At 40.9% G+C, this 26,462-nt stretch overlaps 1 protein-coding gene across 1 annotated transcript in view; it reads right to left on the bottom strand.

The window, feature by feature from the left end:
* Positions 1-256: 256 nt before the first annotated feature.
* LOC149467996 (uncharacterized) overlaps positions 257-26,462 on the bottom strand; it is a 46,970-nt gene continuing 20,764 nt past the window's right edge. The window contains exons 3-6 of the mRNA XM_089670902.1: positions 21,544-21,713; positions 11,442-11,568; positions 5,749-5,857; positions 257-3,135 (exon numbers count right to left, since the gene is read on the bottom strand). Of these exons, the coding sequence (XP_089527028.1) occupies positions 2,800-3,135; positions 5,749-5,857; positions 11,442-11,568; positions 21,544-21,713 (742 nt within the window). The 3' untranslated portion in view covers positions 257-2,799. The remainder of the gene's footprint in view (positions 3,136-5,748; positions 5,858-11,441; positions 11,569-21,543; positions 21,714-26,462) is intronic.

Here is a 26,462-nt window from a genome sequence, read left to right on the forward strand (position 1 = left end):
AAGATCACTAAATGATTTGAAATCAGTAATTCTACTGCAAGAAAAATAATCTATAATTGTGATAGATTTCAGATGACTGCTAAGTTGTCCAGGACTGCATGGCTCAGCAAAAATCTACCCAAGAACTGAATGTTTGATGCCAAAAAGTCTCCAAAAATTTCACTGTATGAGAGGTGTGGTAAAAAAAAAAAGCTTTTGCTTAAAAACATTGGAGCAAGATTACCATTTGCCACTGAACATATAGACAAATACCAAGTCTTCTGGAACATGTTTAGTCATAGTAACAGTAGGCATGTTTGCCACAAACCAAAGACAGTATTTCAAGAGAAGAAACTTCTAACAACTGCAATATGGTGGAAGAAATGTTATAGTATTGGGTTGCTTTGCTGCATTGGGACTTGGGCAAGTTGTCATCAAGCCAACTATACAGTCTTCATCATGTCCAAGTTTGCTTGATGATAATTTGTTGCTTAGACTTTTCTCTGCAGATAACGACCCAGTTCACAATGACCATAGAAGATCTGCAGGACTGCACAAGCGGCAAATGCTCATGTAAGTGAACACATCATTTGGAAATTTAGTGATCATTAACCTGTAAAAAATTTGCCATCATGCTAATTTGTGCCCTTGCCAGACCCAAGTTGATCTCATCTTAAAGTGACTGTAAGGATAAGTTTTTTTTATTTTAAATAAATGTTGTATACATAATTGTATGAAAAAGGGGATTTTTAGGGTGCCAAAAAACAGCAACAAAAAAATATACGATAACATTTTTTTGTAATTTTATTACAAAGCATTAAAACAACAGTATCACAGGATTGAACATAAAACCATCACAACATTTTCATGCGGATTAGAAGTCTGTGCAGTATAATTCAGCTGTACATGTTTCACCACAATTCTGGCTTCCTCAGGAGACTTATGAATACTGCAAAAGGTGCCACTAAAATGAAAAATCACTTCTGAATAGTCCAACAGACAGTTCAAATATGTAGCAAACACAGTACACACAAAAGTTAACCATGAGTCATTTTAGAGGATTATCTTACCCAGGGTAAACAAACATGCTGAATGGTAGAAAAAATGAATTGATACCAAAATAACCAAATAAATAGGCTTCTGCACCAATGGTCCCACCTCAGATTAGATGTCTGTGGCCATAAGAGGGGGACTGGGAAGGGAAATACTGAAAATTTTTATCATATTTTATGTTATGTTTTTGGCAGCCTCAAAACCCCCTTTTTTCTTACAACAAATATGTATTTTCATTGGGATATGGTTCCCTTGATCCTCTGAAACTTTCTTGTACTAACAAACGTGGTATACTTACCTGCTGTGTGCAGTGGTTTTGCACAGAGCAGCCCTGATCCTCCTGAACACACAAGTTTTTTTTGTACCTTAATGAAGAGAATTCATTAAGGTAAAAATCCATCTGCCTTTACAATCACTTTAATGTTATGCTAGCAATTTACACAAACCTTTTTTATTATTTTGTACATCGCAATGTAGTGTCAAAAACAGATTAAAGCTCTCCTAAAACAAATCTGTTTCTATTTTATTATCTTGCATACAAAACACACTTTTGTAAAATTTTATTACTTCTGCTCAAGCTTCATCTACTCTTGTCTTCTCTACCAGCCAGGGGAGGACTGACAACTTATGGGGCCCCCGGGCAATAGGGGATCATGGGGCCCCTGTGTCCTTGCCCAAACTCAAAAAGGCCTATGAAAAAGGTACAAGGGGCATCTCATGAGGCCCCCTACTGACCCCGGGCCCTCTGGCAGTGCCCGAGTTTCCAAATGGTCAATCTGCCCCTGCTACCAGCCCTGACTTTTAGACTGTTCAGACCCAAACTCTGCTTGAAAATGTGTTCCTTTGCTCTGGTATTTCCTTTGCTGTCATGCCAGGCATCCTGCGGATCACACTCTAGTATCTGTTTGCAGTGTAACATCTATACTGTCAGCAGCTCTAGAGAAGACCAAAAATTGCAGGAGTTTGCACTGTGTAGACTGCCTACTGGTGAAATTAAGGATCCACCTAATTCCATGACAGCAGCACCATTTCAGGTGATAAATAGAACAAAGCTCTTACAGCTCTTCTGCAACATCTGCTCCACTTAAACTGATGCATATATCAGGCACTGCCGAGGTATAGTAAGGTACTGATGAGGTGGAATTGTGTGTCTCCTGTGTCAGTGACACAATCTGGTGATAAGTGGCTAATGCGGCTGTCTAAAACACTACAACGAAACCTGTTGGAATAGAGAGTGAAGGCAAGGTACCGTCTACTGTGCTAGTAAGCACCCTTGTTTCTTTGGGTACCTTGTGCTTACATGTGGCCACTTACAATAGATCATAACAATTTTAAATATGTGTTTATAGATCTACTTTTGTTTTTCAAGAGGCTGAGAATGCAAAGTCAAAGGCTGTTAAAAGAAGGCTTGTCCTATAATCAATCACAGATAGCAGAAAGTGGGGGACGGAGCCAAGCCACACTGTGTGTCAATGTCTGTGGGATAAAGCTGCACAAGTGCCCCTATAGCAAGCAGCTTGGTATGGGGGCATTTGGCAGGGGGGGGGGGGAGCCAGGGGCACTAGCAGGGGACCCCAGAAGAGGAGGATCAGTGCCGATTTTGTGCAAAACCATTGCACAGAGAAAGTATGTTTGTTGTTTAAAAAAACAAAAAAATTATATATATGCATATATATACACTTTTTGACTATAAAACCACTTTGACATTAGTCTTATTACCATGTACCATAATGGTAAATCACATTTCGTTAAAAATTAAAGTCTTTGTTACAATGATCTGACAGTATCGGATGATGCGCTATGCGAGTCATATGGGGGAAAATCATTGGCTTGTTCATCACCAGTAAAGATGGAGATGTAGGAAAGAGATAATGGTGACACAGAGGAGTCTGTTTGAAGCACTTGATCTGCAGCTAAACCGGATACTGGAATGGAGTGGTCAGCAGGCAGCACTTGACTTGAAAACTTAGAAGCTGGCCTCCTGTTCTTGCAGAATCTGGGAGATGCATGTTCTCTATTGATCTGCACTCGCATGTCTGCTTTGTGAACTGTACGGATATGTTTCTTCATGTTACTTGGATGCCTGCAGCCCTTCCCACAGATCTGCAACAAATAAAACTTTAGGGAGACTTGGCAAAAAATCCAGAAATACAGTCTACCTTTCTTTTAAGAAAGAGGTAAGAAAAGGAAAAAAACAAAAAGACATATGCTTGTGAATGTCATCCAACACTGCAGAAGGAAGCTAAAACTGGTACACTCACTTTTGTGGAATTTACAGACTTTCTACTGTATCTGGTTTTAATTAGTGGGGAAAGGTTTTTTTTCTATGTCCCTGGGGAGATTCACCCCTCTATTTGTACTGTCGATCAGTGTCACGAAGAGAGAAAGTGATGAAAATTTCCAGAACAAGAGGAAATCTCTCTAATGGGACCAACTGTCTAAAAGGGTAATTCCCTTCATTTTGGGAGATTCCCTCCCTTCCTGTTGTGTTTCTGGGACAGAAAGGGAAGAGAGATTTGCACAAGAGAGAACAGAGATGTCATTGCATGCAATTAAAGCCCAACTAGGGCCAGCTTAATAATGATTGCTAGAACATACCTCTGTTCATTAGAAATCTTTGTATAACCTTCTGAGAAACAGACACCTCCAGGGTGTTGATTTCATATGCCCTCACTGCACTCAGGTTGTTCCTTCTATCAATGTTCAAGTCACTAGTGTGTAGTACTTGAACTACAGATTTTCTCAGATTTTTTTTTTTGTTACCAGAGCAGCATTTAGTGGCGCAGGCAGAGGTAGGTATTTACCCTCTTCTTTTCCAGGTTTGCTTTAAGGTGGAGCACCAAGATGTTTTACTTTGTGGGTGGAAGAGCCTGATTTCAGGGCTAAGCCCTTCTATTTAGTGAGGTAGGAAAGAGCAGATGTTATAACCTTGAAGGCATTGTTTTAGAGGAGCACAGCAAGTACGGTTTCTGCCTAATGCAAGAATCCGGTGTTGTCTGCTCTCAGGTTGAACTTGCATATAATTTTAAAACAATTTTTATGAAGAACAGTAATACACTTGGTAAAGAATGTGCAACAAAAGTTGGCCAGACTTGGGTAAACAAAAAAATTGCTATTATTAATAAATCCATAGGAAACAAAGGCTCTCAACCAAAAGGGACTGGTATGTGGCAATATTTCAAAATAATAATGCATAATCTGCCTCCACAAGAGTTAGAAAGTGTGTACATTTGGTCTTGTAGAGAAAGGGAGCACATAGGACAGCCATTGTAGTAAAAGTTAGCCCATGTGGCTCTGAGATCAGGGGGAGTAAGTCTATGTTGTGGATGAAGCAATTTGGAGCCTCGGTGTATCAGAAAAACAGACATGATAAAGAGGCTAAAATGGAAAGAAAAAGGTGGTGAGGGGGCCAGAATGATTTGCCATAAATGAAGAGGGAGCTGTATTGTTTCATAGGTATTTACCTTCAAATTTTTATTTTCATAGTGGCAATGGCAAGAACATAACCTCTACTGCAGGGGAAGAAAGTATATAGGGACCATGTGTTATAAATAACACCTAAAGTTAAAAGAGATTACCTAATATGCCAAAATGTTAATAAAGTTTTCTTGTCTGTCATCCATCCATCCTACACTCTGCTTTAGTGGAGATAGATTGAGACTATCAGTGAATTGGGATTACCAATGTAGCAGCTGTGAAGTGACTTCAGAGAAAACCCTTATTCTAACTGATCAAAGTATGCTGGGAAGTGCAGATAGCAACATTTTAACAGTGTTTTCAATCATTTAGCTACTTTATGGTGGATTTAAAAAAAACTTTGAAATGGCTGAGCTACTTTATTTTTTTTAATGTTTAAAAGTATACAGAGAAGTTAGGCAGTACAGTATCCTGCAAATGACATTAACACGTCTTTAAAACATTGTACGTGCTTTCCTGCCCCTTGGTCAGATATCAATTTTAGGCCTAGCAAGGGAGTAAGGTTTATTATTTGGAATGTTTGGGATAGCAGCAACCTGGGATCAAGGATTTTTATTGCCTGATAAGAATGTATCCTTTCCCTTGGGGACTGTTAAAGATACACTTATTTCTGTAAATAGTTTTGAAGTTAGAGTCATAATTTTGTAATTATTTGAGTAGTATAGGGAACAAACTCGGGGTTAGGACACATAACATAGTAAATTCATCATGTACACTAGTAAATCATTTGTGTGAAATGTGTTACCTACCAGTTGACCTGATCAGAAGGTGTTTTGTTTTTTGTTTTTTTCACAACAGTAGAACAGTGATTTGGAGAAAGCCCCGTCTTCTGCCATTTGTAACCTGAAAGTGTTTTGGATGTTGTGCCATTAAACTGGATTACCTACATAGGTGTACAATAGGGTGCTTTGATCCAGGAAATCATGTGTGATGGCAGGCCAATATGTAAAAAAGAGTGACCCTCATGAATTCTCATTCCTCCCTGTCAAAGGCCTTCTCCATATTCACAGAAGGTAAAAGAACAGGGGAGCCTTCCGACTGGATACAAGAGATCAGGTTTAAGGGCTCCTCAATAATATTATACAGGATTTATATACTGCAAACTGTTTGGTATCGAAGCCAACCATGATCTAACTGGTTGACTTTCTGTAAGAATGGGATCATCTTGCTGCCCAGCATTTTAGCATACAACTTGACATCACAATTTTGCAAGCCCAAACAGCTGGTAGTAATACTTACTTTGCAACGATACGGAAGTTCTCCAGTGTGAGTCCACGTGTGTCTCTTAAGTTCTGAAATCCGGTGGAAAGACTGAACACAGAAGTCGCACTTAAACTTCTTCACGCCACTGGCCAACACAATAAGATACAGGAAAATATAAGCGATCACATAAAATACGTTCAAATTGGAAAAGTGACTTTGCTAACTTAGTAAAACGAATACAAAAAAGCAGACATTTGTTGGCCAATAGACATCCCTACATCCTGAAGTCCTAAACTACCCACACATATGAAGCACATGTTGTCTGGAACTCCTTTGTGGCAGTAGGTGGTCCAATCTGCAGAAGATTTTCCTATCTGCAATGTTGGCCAACTTTGAAAAAGGAGAGGCAGTCTAGATAGGTGCCATCTGTCCATATCTGGGGTGTATGGGAGTTATATTAGAGATTTAGAAAACTTTATACTACTATATTGTCTGTTCCGGTCATTTGAGATATAGGATATAGAGATGTCTTAGCCTTGAAAGTTAGAAGCAACCCACAAATGCATTTTTATTGACAGAGAAGGATACTACAACAAACCTTTATGGAGGCACCTTTAACAAAGGAGAGACTGGGCTGTAATACACATATACCAAATGTACTGCTAACCTTAGTTTTGATGGTGAATAAAAGATCAGTCTGCTGCTTTTTACAACTCATACGTATTCCAAATCCCCTACAATTAGTTTCTCCAAAGTCAGACACAACATCTTAAAATTCCCATTAAAAAAAAAAAAAAAAAACTACACTTTTGTTAAGAAAAAGATATTAGACCAGGGGAGTTTATATACTCTTCTCAAAAAAATTAAAGTCAGTGAAACTCTGGGGATATTGATCTGGTCAGCTAAGTAGCAGAGGGGGTGGTTAATCAGTTTCAGCTGCTTTGGTGTTAATTAAATTAACAACAGGTACACTAGATGGGCAACAATGAGATGACCCCCAAAACAGGAATGGTTTTACAGGTGGAGGCCACTGACATTTTTTTCCCAACTCACCTTTCGGACTGTTTTTCACTAGTTTTGCATTTGGCTAGGGTCAGTGTCTATACTGGAAACATGAGGCTATACCTGGAACCTACAGAAGTTGCATAGGCAGTCCAACTCCTCCAGGATGGCACATCAATACGTGCCATTGCCTGAAGGCTTGCTGTGTCTCCCAGCACAGTCTCAAGAGCATAGAGGAGATTCAAGGAGACAGGCAGCTACTATAGGAGAGCTGGGCAGGGCCGGAGAAGGTCCTTAACCCATCAGCAGGACTGGTATCTGCTCCTTTGTGCAAGGAGGAACAGGATGAGTACTGCCAGAGCCCTACAAATGACCTAAAGCAGGCCACTGGTGTGAATGTCTCTGACCCAACAATCAGAAACAGACTTCATGAGGGTGGCCTACAATGGCTGCAATCTTTCTTGGTCTACCTGACCTTGGCTTGGTATCAAGAGATCCAAGAAGGTTCCACTTCTTAATAGGTGAGTTAACAGTACCGATTGGCATATTCAAGGCTTTGGACATCTTTTTATGTCCTTTTCCATCTTTATAAAGTTCCATTACCTTGTTACGCAGGACGTTTGACAGTTTTCTGATCCCCATGACTCAGTATATAGCCTAGTCTGTGCTTCCACGTAAGAGCGAACAAACTCATTGACTACTTATACACTGACACTAACTGCAAATTTAAAAAGCCACAGATGTGGGACATTAACCTCTATTTGGCATTTTAACCCATGTGTGTCACCTTGTGTGTCTGTACCAAGGCCAAACATTCCAGGGTATGTAAACATTTGATCATGGCCATTTGGGTGATTTCTGTTATCATTGTGATTTAAAAAGGAGCCAAACAACTATTTGATAATAAATGGCTTCATATGATCATCATCCTTCAATAAAAAAGCATTTTTTGGCATGATCAGTCACATTTTCAATACCAAAATGTCACAATTTCTGCCAGGGTATGCAAACTTTTGAGCACAACTGTATGTAGAAAATACATCTCAGAAAACATCAACATCTCCCCCTGCTGCCGCTCCCCTAGCCACTATTAACAATAATTACGATTCTCAAAATGACAGCCAGTAATTGCTGTGTATTACATTGTGGGAGTCAAAATGCAACCACACCTTTGGGAATTGACACTTGCAGATAGTCTACAAATGTCACTGAGTAAATACAGTGTAATAAGTATAGGTACATTGCAATTACTATTTAATTCATATGTAGATCAAACATTTGATCTTTCATCTTCAGATTACATTAGCTAAAGTGGCATTAAACCCAAAAGCACACATTTCATATATTGCGGATTACCAATTGTTAGATGTGATGGCTGCATTAGTTACCTTTCTTAGGCTTTATGCTTTTATTTTCACCTGGTGATTTAGACAGTAGGTCTGTTGGTTTTCTTCAGAACAATCTGTCCTGCAGATGTTGCAGTTAAAGGGTTGAAACAAATCATTTAACACTGACAGGTGTGCTTATAGTGATTGATCAGCTTTAAGTAAAACCTTTCTCCCAAAAGTAACAAAACTGTTGCTGCAACAACCTAAAAAGTGTTAGCTGGAATTTGGCTTTAGTTTGTTTAGTGTACAGTATCTCACAGGAGTACACCCCTCACATTTTTGTAAAAATTTTATTATATCTTTTCATGTGACAACACACTGAAATGACACTTTGCTACAATGTAAAGTAGTGAGTGTACAGCTTGTATAACAGTGTAAATTTGCTGTCCCCTCAAAATAACTCAACACACAGTCATTAATGTCTAAACCGCTGGCAACAACAGTAAGTACATCCCTAAGTGAAAATGCCCAAATTGGGCCCAAAGTGTCAATATTTTGTGTGGCCACCATTATTTTCCAGCACTGCCTTAACCCTCTTGGGCATGGAGTTCACCCGAGCTTCACAGGTTGCCACTGGAGTCCTCTTCCACTCCTTCATGATGACATCACGGAGCTGGTGGATGTTAGAGACCTTGCGCTCCTCCACCTTCCTTTTTTTGGATGCCCCACAGATGCTCATAGGGTTTAGGTCTGGAGACATGCTTGGCCAGTCCATCAAATTAACCTTCAGCTTCTTTAGCAAGGCAGTGGTCATCTTGGAGGTGTGTTTGGGGTCGTTATGTTGGAATACTGCCTTGCGGACCAGTCTCAGAAGGGAGGGCTTCATGCTCTGCTTCAGTATGTCACAGTACATGTTAGCATTCATGGTTCCCTCAATGAACTGTAGCTCCCCAGTGCCGTCAGCACTCATGCAGCCCCAGACCAAGTCACTCTCACCACCATGCTTGACTAGGCAAGACACACTTGTCTTTGTACTCCTCACCTGGTTGCTGCCACACTTGCTTGACACCATCTGAACCAAGTAAGTTTATCTTGGTCTCATCAGACCACAGGACATGGTTCTGGTAATCTATTTCCTTAGTCTGCTTGTCTTCAGCAAACTGTTTGCGAGCTTTCTTGTGCATCATCTTTAGAAGAGGCTTCCTTCTGGGACAACAGCCATGCAGACCAATTTAATGCAGTGTGTGGCGTATGGTCTGAGCACTGACAGGCTGACCCCCCCTCCCCACCCCTCACCCCTTCAACCTCTGCAGCAATGCTGGCAGCACTTATAAGTCTATTTCCCAAAAACAACCTCTAGATAGGACGCTGAGCATGTCAACTTCCTTGGTTGACCATGGCGAGGCCTGTTCTGAGTGGAACCTGTCCTGTTAAACCGATGTATGGTCTTGGCCACCATGTTGACACTCAGTTTCAGGGTCTTGGCAATCTTCTACCCTATGCCATCTTTATGTAGAGCAACAATTTTTTTTTTTCAGATCCCCAAGAGAGTTCTTTGCCATGAGGTGCCATGTTGAACTTCCAGTGACCAGTATGAGAAAGTGAGAGCGATAACACCAAATTTAACACACCTGCTCTCTATTCACACCTGTGACCTTGTAACACTAAAGAGTCACATGACACGGGGGAGGGAAAATGGCTAATTGGTCCCAATTTGGAAATTTTCACTTAGGGGTGTTGCCAGCAGTTTAGACATGAATGGCTGTGTGTTGAGTTATTTTGAGGGCACAGCAAATTTACAGTTATACAATCTGTACACTCACTACTTTACATTGTAGCAACGTGTAATTTCCTAAGTGTTGTCACATGAAAAGATATAATAAAAGATTTACAAAAATGTGAGGGGTGTACTCACTTCCACGAGATACTGTATCTAAATCTGTTAATCAATCTAACACAGGGGTGCTCAACCCATGGCCCGCCGGCCACACTTCAAACCAGGGAAGTGCATGCTTAGGGTCGTCAACCCATTGATCATGATCTGAGCTTGCCAACCCACCATCCCAGAGCATCAGAGTGCATCAAGCCGCCGCCAGTAGCAGAGGAAGCAGGCAGCCACAGAAAAAGCATGAGCTGATGCCTCCTCTATAGCGCCGGCTCCTATTCGAGGCAGTGTGATACCAAGTGCACTTCACCTGGGACCTTTCTAGCAGCCTGGAAAGTGATGCCAGCAGAAGCTGGAAGAGGAAAAGGTCTGTTAAATAAACACATACACTGTGCTTTTGCAATGAGCATATTAGCACCTATAAAAGGATTAGCAACTATTTGGCTGCTTTCACACTGACCTGTAGGTTAGCTGCACTGAGCCATAGACTTCTATTATATCATGTGGGTTTGTTGCGCTTTCTGAAAGAGCGCCCAAACTTCTAAATACAGGAATTTGGGTGCATTTTCAAAAAGTGCACCACACCCACAAGATACAATATGCATCAGTGTGGAAGCAGCCTCACAGGGGGCTCAGGGAGGTGAATGTTTGTTTACAATTGTGGTTTGGGGGACAGTAAAATGTGTTTTTACCATACACCCCCAACCTCTGGTGTAGTATCAGGGATGTCCAGAATGTAGACGTACATGTAGGTGTACTACTGGCCAGATCACCAGGGAAAAAGCTAAAAAAAAAAACCTAATGCAGCCACCACATCTTGGTAAACTGCAATATATACATTTTTTTGTTTTTGGTTTAATACCACTTTAAAAACCTCAAAAGTAAAAAAAAAAAAGGTGTTTAAATAAAATACATTCCTATTTAACTTCTTATTAACTCTAATCAGCCCTAACTTTTTTTCTCTAGTTATTTAATTTTTTTATTTACAGTACAACTACTTTTTTTTTTAACCAATAATGATCAAAATAGATTTTTTACTTTTTGTCTATAGTTTACAAAGAAATACTGTTGGTGTTTATACATTAACACTGACATTGTCCACTTATACATAATAATATTGAAATCAATCACATTGCTTGCAAAAAAACACAGTTTGCTGCAGCCTTATCCTTACCTCTCCCGAATTTAGCGATATATCACCAATGATACCGCTCACTGGCTTGCCTCAATTTTTCTGGTCAGGATCACAAATGCACTTTGGACTCTCATTCAATCCTATGGAGAGTTTGTTCTGCAGACTAACTCTACATAGGAATGAATGGCAGTATAAATGCAGTCCTGCCTGGGTGGGAAGATTTTGACAAGTCGCTCTGCAACCTCACTGGCAATATTCTGCTGGATGAGGGACAGGTGAGAATAATAGTGGCAGTGGGGCTGGGGGTGGAAAAATAATAAAATTGTAACTACACCAAGCTCCATGGATCAAAAACATCCAAACAATGTGTTATTTGTACCTGCAAAATATTTTATGGCTTTTGTAGTGCTTTACTGCTTGGCCACAAAACTCACACAGCTGGAGTAATGGCGGTTTTCCTGTAGAGGCTTCTATGTGTTTTACTCTGACATGCTGGGTAAGGTCACCTGCAACAAACAAATGCTCAATAAACACAATTATATAATGTCTGTAGATCACATTCATGCATGCTCATATCCTTTGAATGTGTGGTTGTGCTGGAGAACAGTGGAGGATTACACAAAATCATGTCCTTTGTATATTACTGTTATTTCATCAGTGGTCTCCAAATGCTATCTGAAGTCACGGTTACTAACCAATGGCTAGCACAGCAGCTATACTAAGAATTAAGAAATTGATTTTTAAGTAACATAGTAGTTAATTATTGATTCCACCTTTAACTAGTCTGGGCAAAGTAACTGTACCCTGGAGTTCATCCATGTCCTTTATTGCATCCGTCCACTGCCAGGAGAAAATATTTAGCTACGAACAGGGGCGGACTGACCATTTTGAAACTCGGGCACTGCCCGAGGGCCCGGGGTCAGTAGAGGGCCCCATGAGATGCTCCTGGTACCTTTTTCATAGGCTTTTTTGAGTTTGGGCAAGGACACAGGGGCCCCAAGATCCCCTAATGCCCAGGGGCCCCATGAGTTGTCAGTCCGCCCCTGGCTACGGAGTAATAGGATACATGTCCCAATGGGGTGCTCTACCTTAAAATGACAATGGCTTCTATGGTTCTGTTGACAGCAGAGAGGAAATTTTCAGTATAACAGCATAAAGGCACTTTATTCCTCTGATATCAGGCAAGAGTTTCGATTCCTTTAGGGTAAGCAGTGGATTTATGGACAATTCCAAACTGCCAGATAGAAAATACCCCCAAAATATGAAAAAAAAAAAACTTACAACTGGCACATTTTATTTTTAGCCTTTTCCATGAAAATCAATAAATGCGCAAATTCTCTGACTTCTCAAAAATATCTTCTGGTTTCTAGATTTTGGCTTCTAAATACTCTGAATGCCTGTGATATAATTTTTCAGTGTCATGATGGTAGTAAAGATGGGGCCCTCGTGTACCCATCAACATTAAGGCCTGGTTCACACTAAGGCAGTTTGCTTGGGCACGGCAGCCTATTCCTATGAATGGGCTGCTGTGCCGCGTGAACCACACAAAAAAGTGTATGTGCCTTTTTAAAAAACGCAGCTGCAGGGAAACCGCATGGTCTTTTTGACCACGAGGTTCCCGTATCCCCAATTGCACTGCGGGCTGAGATGCGTGGGGGTGCCATTTAAAATGAATGGCAGCCTGCGCATCTCGCAAGAGCAGCGCAATTCGGCTGTGGGTGGTTGCAGGTGCGGAAATTGCATTGATTCCCGCACCAGAAACCAGTATGGACAGTGTGAACCAGGTCTTAATCCAAATTGAAGCCTCATAGGATATGGCATCTGTATAATATTCAGAGGTCTGACTACCTAGTGTGCTGTCTACACAGCGCAGCTTTTATTGTACTAAAAAAAAATGTTTTTATTTTTTTTTACAATAGTAAAAAGAAGGAGAAGAAGAAGAAGGACATATATAAGTGTAACAAGTTAAAAAAAAAAAACATGCTTTCATTGGGCTTTACATTTTGTGCCATGCATTTTTTTAAATTGGAAATCTCATTACAAAACATGTTCAAATTAGTCTCAACCATGCTGGTAGCCAAACTAAATCAGTTAAAAACATACAAGACTTTTTGGTGGCAGCTGCCCAATATTTGTGGGTCAATGAGTAGGCAGCTTTCCAAGTGTTATTTTAGCATTTCCAATGTATTCAAGTGAGAAAATAAACATGCACTTGGCATTTTATCCCGTAGTAGGTTAGGATTTTTTTTTTCAGAGAATGTAAACAATAGTCTTGATTTCTAATATGGGAAGAGGTTGTCACATAGGTCCCATGGGAGGCCAAAGTAAGGGTAGAGAGAGGGGAACTCATGTAAATTCTTCCTTTTTTACAATTCACACTGAATTTCACAGAGGAAGAAGATTCTATGCTATGCCAAACAAGATTCCAGGTTAAAAAAAAACTAGCATTCATGACAAGAGAATATCCCACGGAATTGACAAATGGATAGGGGAGGGGTAGTTGCTTCCTTTGTCTTTGTGACTAAATAATGTCTGTGACAAAACCTTTTTTTTTATTTCTAATTAGAATTCACCCTTTCACCTACCAAATGTTCTTCTAAGACATCTGCAGTACTCAGATGAACTCCGACACTAAACATCTTGACAGGCTGTAATTGCCTTTTTTTGCAAAGCAAAACGATTATTAACTTCTCAGTTCATTACCAAAGCAAATTTAATTCCTAAATATCAAAAAGCAGGCTGCATATAACAATGAATTATTGTTTAAATAGGCAAGGAAAAAATAGATTATACTATGACAGATGTGGGAAAATAAATAGTCTTTAACCTGGACAATATTTGACTGTATCTAATTGCCCTTTGCCATGTAAAGCTGGGCTGCATTTCCTGAGCAAAGTGAAAGACTTTTTTTTGTGTGTGAATCTATTACAATTCTGCATCCTGGGAGAAGAGAACAAATGCAGAGGCATTAATTCAAAATATCACAGGGAGTTCTAGAGGAAGTCGTAACACATTACCACAAATGTTTATTCATTTTCTGTCAAGTTATATCTGGGAAATAGAAATGAAAAATTCCTCTGGTATAATCACACAGCATTCCAGCTTTGTACACTGTACAAAATATATATATATATATATATATATATACATATGCATATACATACATACACACACATACACACATACATACACACATACATACACACACACAGGCCACTATATTAGGTATACCTGTTCAGTTGCTTGGTAACACAAGCTGCTAATCAGCCAATCACATGGCAGCAACTCAATGCATTTTAGGCATCTAGATATGGTGAAGACGACTTGCTGAAGTTCAAACAGAGCATCAGAATGGAGAAGAAAGGGGATTCAAGTGACTTTGAATGTTACATGGTTGTTGGTGCCAGATGGGCTGGTCTGAGTATTTCAAAAACTGCTAATCTAGTGGGATTTTCACACACAACCATCTCTAGGGTTGAAAATATCCAATATCTGGACGAAAAAGCCTGATTGATGTCAGAGGAGAATGGGCAGACTGGTTCAAGATAATAGCAAGACACAAGGGACAGAACTTCTGCGAGTTTGAACACCGCATTGTACTACAGTGTTAGTGCAGGGATGTTGGATTGCTATTGCCCGAGCCCGGGACATGTAGTTTCTTTCTACTTTTAGCCCTGCTGTGGGCAAGCAGCGGGCTCACCTGTCAGTTGACGCAATCGGCGCTATCGCTGCCGCCGATTGCTTCCACACAGTGTCATCCTCTGCGCGCCCCTGGCGTGAGGTCTCCCGGGCTCTGCTTGCCCATCTGCGGACAAGTCCGTCCCCTTCTTGTGCTGACCCAGAAGTGACGTTATGTCACTTCCGGGTCCCCATTGAGAGATTGTAATGCAATCCCTGGAAAAGAGCAATCCCCAGTGGAGCAAAGGGGAGACATCCAGGGTCTTTGTCCCCTATGTGATGAAAAAAACAAAGTAAAAAAAAAAGTTTGTTTTTTTTTAATTGTAAAAAATTAAAGTTACACCCAAGCACATACCATCCCCCCCCCCCAAAAAAAATTGAGACCCCCACATATACGCACGTACAAACGTAAAAGCACACGCTGAGGCACCTACGCATGAAACCGTTGATTGTGATACACGTTACATATCTCCGTGCACGTCAGAATGAGAGCAATAATTCTAGCACCAGACCTCCTCCGTAACACTAAACTGGTGACCTATAAGGAGCTTTAAAATTGTTGACCTATAGAAAATATAGGGTCGCAATTTCACGAGTGCGCACAAATTTAAGGTTTGACAAGTTGGATATTTACTCGCTGCAACCTCATCTTTTATATTTTACAAAAAATATAAGGCAATTTTTTTGTGCCCTAAAATTAACTTATTTTTTACTGAAATTTTGCGGTAATATCACGCGACATAAAAAATTGGAACTACCACTATTTTATTCTCTAGGGTCTCTGTTTTCAGAAAATATATAATGTTTGGAGGGTTTATGTAATCATCAGGCCTAAAATGATTATTTAAACGTGTGCAAAAAATGCAAAAATAGCTCTGGCAGCGAAAGGGATAAAGCATAAGACCTGACACTTCCCTTTTGTGACAAGAAGCCAATCGGTGCTCAAAGACAAAAGTCCACCCAGTTCAACCATTAAAAAAAAGTTATAATCCTACACCCACAGTTTTCCAGAGCAAGGCAAAAAAAACCCAACAGAGCAAGATCCAATTTATTACAATCTATTACAGGGCTTGAAAAAGCCGCTCGCCAAATGCGATGAAAAATTCCTCTGTGGCGAGCAGCGAGCATAGATGAAGCATGGAGCGACTGCACCTGCACTCCAAGCCTCATTGTGAAGCCGATTTCCGGTTTCGGGCTTCTGCGGTACCGCCGAGGGGACAAGTGCAGAAGAGGTCCACTCTCCTCCGCTGACAGGAGACACCCTCTCCGTTGCCACGGGGGAAAGTAAGTACTGTATACAACCTGTCCTATCACTATAATGGAGTACAGGGGAGCTGGGATATACATTACTGTATACATGTCATATCACTATAATGGAGTACAGGGGAGCTGGGATATACATTACTGTATACATGTCATATCACTATAATGGAGTACAGGGGAGCTGGGATATACATTACTGTATACATGTCATATCACTATAATGGAGTACAGGGGAGCTGGGATATACATTACTGTATACAGGTCATATCACTATAATGGAGTACAGGGGAGCTGGGATATACATTACTGTATACATGTCATATCACTATAATGGAGTACAGGGGAGCTGGGATATACATTACTGTATACATGTCATATCACTATAATGGAGTACAGGGGAGCTGGGATATACATTACTGTATACATGTCATATCACTATAATGGAGTACAGGGGAGCTGGGATATACATTACTGTATACATGTCATATCACTATAATGGAGTACAGGGGAGGGGGGATATACATTACTGTATACATGTCATATCGGTATAATGGAGTACAGGGGAGCTGGGATATACATTACTGTATACATGTCATATCACTATAATGGAGTACAGGGGAGCTGGGATATACATTACTGTATACATGTCATATCACTATAATGGAGTACAGGGGAGCTGGGATATACATTACTGTACACATGTCATATCACTATAATGGAGTACAGGGGAGCTGGGATATACATTACTGTATACATGTCATATCACTATAATGGAGTACAGGGGAGCTGGGATATACATTACTGTATACATGTCATCACTATAATGGAGTACAGGGGAGCTGGGATATACATTACTGTATACATGTCATATCACTATAATGGAGTACAGGGGAGGGGGATATACATTACTGTGTACATGTCATATCACTATAATGGAGTACAGGGGAGCTGGGATATACATTACTGTATACATGTCATATCACTATAATGGAGTACAGGGGAGCTGGGATATACATAATGTATACATGTCATATCGGTATAATGGAGTACAGGGGAGCTGGGATATACATTACTGTATACATGTCATATCACTATAATGGAGTACAGGGGAGCTGGGATATACATTACTGTATACATGTCATATCACTATAATGGAGTACAGGGGAGCTGGGATATACATAATGTATACATGTCATATCGGTATAATGGAGTACAGGGGAGCTGGGATATACATTACTGTATACATGTCATATCACTATAATGGAGTACAGGGGAGCTGGGATATACATTACTGTATACATGTCATCACTATAATGGAGTACAGGGGAGCTGGGATATACATACTGTATACATGTCATATCACTATAATGGAGTACAGGGGAGCTGGGATATACATTACTGTATACATGTCATATCACTATAATGGAGTACAGGGGAGGGGGATATACATTACTGTATACATGTCATATCGCTATAATGGAGTACAGGGGAGCTGGGATATACATACTGTGTACATGTCATATCACTATAATGGAGTACAGGGGAGCTGGGATATACATTACTGTATACATGTCATATCGGTATAATGGAGTACAGGGGAGCTGGGATATACATTACTGTATACATGTCATATCACTAGAATGGAGTACAGGGGAGCTGGGATATACATTACTGTACACATGTCATATCACTATAATGGAGTACAGGGGAGCTGGGATATACATTACTATACACATGTCATATCACTATAATGGAGTACAGGGGAGCTGGGATATACATTACTGTATACATGTCATATCACTATAATGGAGTACAGGGGAGCTGGGATATACATTACTGTATACATGTCATCACTATAATGGAGTACAGGGGAGCTGGGATATACATTACTGTATACATGTCATATCACTATAATGGAGTACAGGGGAGCTGGGATATACATTACTGTATACATGTCATATCACTATAATGGAGTACAGGGGAGCTGGGATATACATTACTGTATACATGTCATCACTATAATGGAGTACAGGGAAGCTGGGATATACATTACTGTATGCATGTCATATCACTATAATGGAGTACAGGGGAGCTGGGATATACATTACTGTGTACATGTCATATCACTATAATGGAGTACAGGGGAGCTGGGATATACATTACTGTATACATGTCATATCACTATAATGGGGTACAGGGGAGCTGGGATATACATTACTGTATACATGCCATATCGCTAGAGTACAGGGGAGCTGGGATATACATACTGTATACAGGTCATATCACTATAATGGAGTACAGGGGAGCTGGGATATACATTACTGTATACATGTCATATCACTATAATGGAGTACAGGGGAGGTGGGATATAAATTACTGTATACACGTCATATCACTATAATGGAGTACAGGGGAGCTGGGATATACATTACTGTATACATGTCATATAACTATAATGGAGTACAGGGGAGCTGGGATATACATTACTGTATACATGTCATCAGTATAATGGAGTACAGGGGAGCTGGGATATACATTACTGTATACATGTCATATCACTATAATGGAGTACAGGGGAGCTGGGATATACATTACTGTATACACGTCATATCACTATAATGGAGTACAGGGGAGCTGGGATATACATTACTGTATACATGTCATATCACTATAATGGAGTACAGGGGAGCTGGAATATACATTACTGTACACATGTCATATCACTATAATGGAGTACAGGGGAGCTGGGATATACATTACTGTATACATGTCATATCACTATAATGGAGTACAGGGGAGCTGGGATATACATTACTGTACACATGTCATATCACTATAATGGAGTACAGGGGAGCTGGGATATACATTACTGTATACACGTCATATCACTATAATGGAGTACAGGGGAGCTGGGATATACATTACTGTATACATGTCATATCACTATAATGGAGTACAGGGGAGCTGGGATATACATACTGTATACATGTCATATCACTATAATGGAGTACAGGGGAGCTGGGATATACATTACTGTATACATGTCATATCACTATAATGGAGTACAGGGGAGCTGGAATATACATTACTGTACACATGTCATATCACTATAATGGAGTACAGGGGAGCTGGGATATACATTACTGTACACATGTCATATCACTATAATGGAGTACAGGGGAGCTGGGATATACATTACTGTATACATGTCATATCACTATAATGGAGTACAGGGGAGCTGGAATATACATTACTGTACACATGTCATATCACTATAATGGAGTACAGGGGAGCTGGGATATACATTACTGTACACATGTCATATCACTATAATGGAGTACAGGGGAGCTGGGATATACATACTGTATACATGTCATATCACTATAATGGAGTACAGGGGAGCTGGGATATACATTACTGTATACATGTCATATCACTATAATGGAGTACAGGGGAGCTGGAATATACATTACTGTACACATGTCATATCACTATAATGGAGTACAGGGGAGCTGGGATATACATACTGTATACATGTCATATCACTATAATGGAGTACAGGGGAGCTGGGATATACATTACTGTATACATGTCATATCACTATAATGGAGTACAGGGGAGCTGGAATATACATTACTGTACACATGTCATATCACTATAATGGAGTACAGGGGAGCTGGGATATACATTACTGTACACATGTCATATCACTATAATGGAGTACAGGGGAGCTGGGATATACATTACTGTATACATGTCATATCACTATAATGGAGTACAGGGGAGGGGGATATACATTACTGTATACATGTCATATCACTATAATGGAGTACAGGGGAGCTGGGATATACATTACTGTGTACAGTTTTATATTTTGGACTCTTTATTCTAAAGAAAAATTTAATTTCATAAGCTTTAAGGGGGCGTGGTTGGGGGCGGACCTGGATAAGGTTGGGTGGGGCAACTGGTGGAGAGTAAGTTTTGTGACTGGCTAGTAGGTCTGGACTCTAAATTTTAACCCCTGATCTATTACACCCCTTCAGTCAGAAGAGCATTTGTGGGGTCCGTTAGGGCTCGTTCACACTAGGCTGTTTTGCCAACGCTTGCCAAACGCCCCTATAGCGTTTGGCAAGCGTTGGTCCGGTGTTTGCGGAGCGTTTTTAACGCTCGGCAAACGCTCCGCAAACGCCGCATGCGCGGTTTAGCGGCGGTTGCTAGGCGTTTGCCGAGCGTTAATAACGCCCCACAAACGCCTATAATGCATTTGAGTGGTGTTACCGCTCCGCAAACGCCCCGCAACCGCGTCGCAACCGCACCGCAAATGCCGGCCGGGCGTTTGCGGAGCGGCACCATAGACGAGAATAGGAGGCTTCAAAGCCTCCTGACTCGACCAGAGGCGTCCGTTTTGCCGCGACGCAACGCGACGCGACGCAAACGCTCCTGTTAGAACAGCACCATGTGCTGTAATGTGCAGAGTTGGCAGAGGCGTTTGGGAAGCGGTAAAAACGCTTCCCAAACGCCTCTCTGCCGCCTGCACACAAGGCTAGTGTGAACGTAGCCTTACTAATACTGGATAAGATCACTTGGATTACAACCAGTGTTTCAATTCATCACAAACGTGTTCAATAAAGGTTGGGCACTGTGCAGGCTACTTGCATTCCTCCACATCAAACCACTTCCTAAAACAATAGAGACGCATATGCGTGAATGTTCCCTAAAGCTTGTCTACATTAGATTTAAATATTTGACAGATTGTGTATAAGGGACAGTGCTGCTTTACATTGAACAACATTTTCTATTGTTAGGAGGTGAGTGTTGGTGCACAGTTTTTAACATTATTTATATTTCTTACTTTAAAATGTTTCTGTATATGAACATGGGAAAAATGTGGCCCTAGTACTCATTCTATCTTTATTTATTTGCATTATGTATTAGAATTAGGTATCTATCAGTATACTGTATATGTAGACCAGTATATCACTCAGGGGCCCATGCACACCAGGGTGATCAACTGTGTTTAAACCACACCCATTAACATGTGTTGTATTAGAACAGACCAATCCCTTAAGTGAGCTACCCAATGCACCACAACAGTTTACAAATCATACCTGCAGCACACCACAATACAATGATGTGAAAGCTCATCAATTCCCAGCCGTTGGTTTGACTAGTTCCAATCCTGCAAGTCAGTAGGCTGCATCGACTTTCTTTGTTTCTTACTTTCTTTGTTTATTTAATAGCAGCAGGCGTCACCTCTGACATGTTTGGTGCTGAAGAGCCCCAGAATGTTTTTTTATCTTTAGGAAGAAACCAGTCCAGAGAACACACAAAATCCACATACTGTATAGACCTCAGTATTAGAACAAAGCATAGACAGCAGTTGTCCAGAAGTAATGGTAACCACTACTATTCTACGATTTCCTAACCAATAAAAGCCTAACTGTAGTTAGCAGCAACATCTGTACAATGTGCACTCTGCAGAAAAAACATTGGATTACAACATAAAAACAAGTTCAGGAATCAGTGTTTCGTATACATACTTTTCACTTTATAGGCTTTGTCACACAGATGGCACTTGTGAGGCCTAGCTTCGGAATGGTATGCAATGTGATCATGCAGCTTTTTCAGTGTACTCAGTTCTTTACCACACTGACTGCACTGGTAAAACTTCTTGTCATGCTGGGTTGACTGGTGTAAGGCCAGCTGACAACTGAAATGAGAAAAAAAAACAATACACAATACCACCTTTTCCATTAAATATTTCACTAAAGCACACTGTTTCAGGTATGAGACACAAAAATACATGGTTCAGCATGACAGTCAGGAAACAAATTTTTTTGAAGTACAGAAAAAACAGTCAACAATGAAAATACCATACTTCCCAATACAGGTTGCCTTTAACCACTTGCCTACCGGGCACTTATACCCCCTTCATGCCCGGGCCAATTTTCAGCTTTCAGCGCTGTCGCTCTTTGAATGACAATTGCGCGGTCATGCAACATTGTACCCATATGAAATTTTTATCATTTTTTTTTCAGATACAGCTTTCTTTTGGTGGTATTTAATTGCCACTGGGTTTTTTATTTTTTGTGCTATAAACAAAAAAAATCAAAAAAAATTTGAAAGAAAAAAACCCAAGTTTTTCTTTTTTTCTATTATAAAATTATGCAAACAGGTAATTTTTCTCCTTCACTGATGTGCGTTGATGAGGCTGCACTGAGAGGCAGCACTGATGGGTACTGACAAGGTGGCACGGATAGGCAGCACTGATGGGCATTGATGAGGAGGCAATGATGATGCAGCACTGACTGATGGCACTGATAGGCAGCACTGCTGGGCACTGATCATGAGTGCCCTGATGATCAGTGCCGATCTCCTCTGACAGTTGCCAGTTATCGGCAGTACTTTCCTCACGCTGTGACAGCGTCATATGATGCTCTCCCAGAACTGGGTATCCGCGCTATAGCCGTCATTCGACTATAGCTTGGTTACCAAGTGGTTAAAATGGTTGTAAGCCATCACATATACCCAGTGAACAGACTGGCCTGAGGTGATACACAGAGATGAAACATCCTTGCACAACCCCTGGCAAAAAGTATGGAATCACCACTCTTGGAAAATGTTCATTCAATTGTTTAATTGTGTAGATAAAAAAAAAAAAGGGTTGTATATAAGTTGTCCCTGTTTATCTTCAGACCTCTCTTCCCTTCGCATTTCTTAGCTCCATGAGGCAGTGATCTTATGTCACACAATGCACGGAATAGAGCACGGAGCAGAGTGTAATCTGAGGAATGGACACACCCTCCTCTACACAGTCTCATAGGGAAACATGCTCAGCTGAGGATGTCAATCAGCTGCTGTGCGCCTTGGGGAGGGGGGGCGGGTGGAGGACATTCCCCAGCATTGCTTGATGTCAACATAAGTGACTCATGCAGATAGCAGACCAAGGGGAGGACAGAAAGCACACTAGGTGCTTTGGAGTGAGGAAAGTACACAATACAGAAGGATATGTTTTGTTCATTTTTGCTTCACAGGTTTACAGCAACTTTAAAAGTAAATTTGTCACAATGCAGAAGTGATTACTTCAAGTCAAAACAATACAGAGCCCTTAAAGCAGAACCTAAACCACCAATTTAATCTACAAGAAATCGACTAAGAAAATTGTATAATATATGGCCAGCTTAAGATTGCAGCTTCCTTAGATGTGAAGGATAGGAGGATTTAGTTCTGCTTTAATGTGATGGGTGGACTTAATTACCAGTAAAGTGGGTTTGTGGGGGGGGGGGGGGAAGCATGTTTTTAACAGGAAATGTCAAGATTCAGATAGAAAATTTGCTGTCTAAATTATGGGATCTTCTGGTTGTTCTGACATGTATTTTTCACTGGCATGTGGTTTTCCTGTGTTTATTCAGATTTTTATTGTAAGGTCAGCTGTAATGCCCAGGATTGTAACAAGCTCACTTTAACCGCATCCCGACCACTCTATAGCAGAAATACTGCTACAGGGTGGCACAGGTGTTCAAAATCATATCATATCATAATATATATATATATACATACACACACACACACACACACACACGATTTTGTATTTCTGGGTAGGGGCAAGCGTGAGCCGCACACAGGTCCTACCCACACTGCCATTTGCGGCCATGGCTGTCATTCACCGGGTCCTGGCCGGTAATTACTCGCCGGTGCCAAGTGATTTCTGACGAACTCCGACAGGGAGAACTGTTTTGTTTACTAACAGTTCTCCTCTTTGTCAGCTCAAGCACACTGCTCTGCCATCCAGAGCAGTGTGATTACAGTGAAGCACACTGACACCGCCCCCTAGTAAAACACTCCCTGCACACAGTTAACCGTTTGATCACCCCTCATGTTAACCCCTTCCTGTCCAGTGCCATTAGTACAGTGTCAGTGCTTTTTATTTTTAGCACTGATCACAGTATTGGTGTCACTGGGGATGTCAGTGACACCCAGTCCTCCCCAGGATGTCTGCCGCAGTTCTGCTATAAATCGCTGATCGCCGCCATTACTAGTAAAAATAAAAAATCCCAGTATCTTTACTGCCATTTGTAAACGCTAGAACATTCATGTAAACCAACTAATTCACATGTATTGGGATTTTTTTTTAGCAAAGACCTGTAGCAGAATACATTTTGGCCTAAATTTACGACGAAATTTGATTTTATACTTTTTTACTGGACATGTTTAATAGCAAAATGTCGAAAATATTGTTTTTTTTTTCTCAAAATTGTCAGAATTTTTTTTTTTTATAGCACAAAAAATAAAAAAAGCACAGGCAATAAAATACCACTGAATGAAAGCTAAATTTGTGGGAAAAAAGGACATAAACTTCATTTGGGTGCAGCGTTGCATGACCGTGCAATTGTCAGTTAAAGTGATGTAGCGCCGTAACGCAAAAAATGGCCTGGTCAGGAGGAGGGGGGGGGGGGGGAATCCTCAGGCAAGTGGTTAAAAGAGACATCAAGCCTGATCAAAAACTATTTGCTCACGTAGGCCAGGCTATGCAGTAGTTTACAGTCTGTATATAACTCAAAGATTTACTGTAAGGGTACTCTTTAACAGTATATTTGGGTTTATACTATTGTAGTTTCATAAAAATTGTAATTTACATGTTTGTTTACATATCAATAAAAACATTGACTTTGTCTAACCAGCATTCCTGTCCAAATCACGTGTTTTCCCCACTGCTCCTGTGTGAACCCAGGCTTATCACGGAGTTCACACAGGAGCGATGCGGGAAACTTCCCTGCACCAATCCCATGCTGTCACACAAGGAAAAGCCACTTCACAGGTCTGGGGATTTAAAATCCCTGCGGATTTATCTTCTCTCCGTGCAAGCATGACAGTACGGGGTAGACGGCTTTTGAACAGTCAGCACCATCACAGTGTCCCAGTCTATGTTGGTTATATGCCACCTATAGGCGAATGGACAAATGGCAGATCAATCAAACAGGAAGCCCTCCCCTATATAACCCCTCCTACACCAGAAGTACTTCAATTTTTGTAGCAAGCAATGAAATACCAGAAAGAGTGGTGGGACCTCTGTGTTCCATGATGTACTACAAGAAATGTACAAGTAAGCAAGTAGAAATAATCCAATTTTCTTTATCATATATAATGGGACACAGAGCAAGCTACTCATGACTATGTGGGATGTCGTAAAGCAATAACAAAAAAAAAAATCTTAGGAGTGGGCGACACCATAATAACCACCATCCACAATCCCAAAGGTCCTACTCAGCCATACGTGTCAAGCTGCGGCCAAAGGCAGAATCTTCCGTGGCTCTGACATCCACCTAGTAAAGCCATGTGAATGTACAAACCGAAGACCATGTATCGACCTTGCAAACCTGAGCCATTGACACCTGCTGGTGGATAGCCAGCCAGGGAGCCCATCTTGGACAGTATGGCACCTCCAACCCTGAATACACAAAGTACATTACACATGCTGTCTTCAGGTGACAAACAAAATGAAACCAGAGCTCAAGTCCTCATGCAGACCAAAGAATATTCGGAATGCCAAACGAAGAGGTGCTGTCCTTCAAAGATCGGGAAATCTGGACACTGGTAGCTCTGAGGAAGGGGGTTCGTCTCCCGAAACGCGTCAGTTTATCCCTATTAAGGGCACAGTATTATTGACTGCTACTGCGGACCACTTATCCTACTTTTATTTCCTTTTTGTTTGTGAGTATATATCTATATTGTTTTACACAATACATGGTGTACCACGGTAATGCACGATGTGAGTGCGCCCTTGTCTGCTGTCTTCAGGTGACTGGCCCCCACCTGTGCAATCTGTCCATCATGAGACCAAACTCATACAATATTCCAACAGTCTGAAAAAGTGGAATTCATTTAACTTCATACATTTCTTGAGGGAGATTGTTGATAAATATTCTGTCCCAAGTGGAGGAGCTACTCCAACCCAGTCTGCAGGAGGGCCCCATATTTCCTCTGACCATTAACCTGTACAAATGTTAATATTACACATTTCCATCCACTCCAGAACGGAAGCTGTATTGACTTTATTCAGAGAATTAATCCAAGCCTCGCTTTCAGCATTCATCATGTTGTCCATCATCACAGACTGACTTGCTCTCCATGTGATCAGAGTCTGAACTGAGCTCTGACTGGGAAAAGCAGACAAAATCCCCAGTCTCCTCCACAAGCCATAATCAGTGGGTAGAAGGCTAGCCCCTAATCCCCTCCAAAAGCCCAAAAACCAAAACAAATAGTGGTAGCCAGGCCTAGCTGAGGAGGGCTATCAACAGTGTATAGTGCAGGGGAAACTCCTGAGAACCTTCTGGTCTGCCCAGAAACCTATTTTCTTGGGTCCAATAATGTATCCTGATTTTTGATACCTAGGATTGAAGACTTGGCTATTGAAGCCCAGGTTTGAAAAGACTGGGGGCTCTTTAAGTAGAAAAAAATG

This window comes from Staurois parvus, unplaced genomic scaffold (genome assembly GCF_062004578.1).
Source record: "Staurois parvus isolate SC_StPar_1 unplaced genomic scaffold, SC_StPar_1.0 ptg000096l, whole genome shotgun sequence".
In the NCBI taxonomy this organism is placed as follows: domain Eukaryota; kingdom Metazoa; phylum Chordata; class Amphibia; order Anura; family Ranidae; genus Staurois; species Staurois parvus.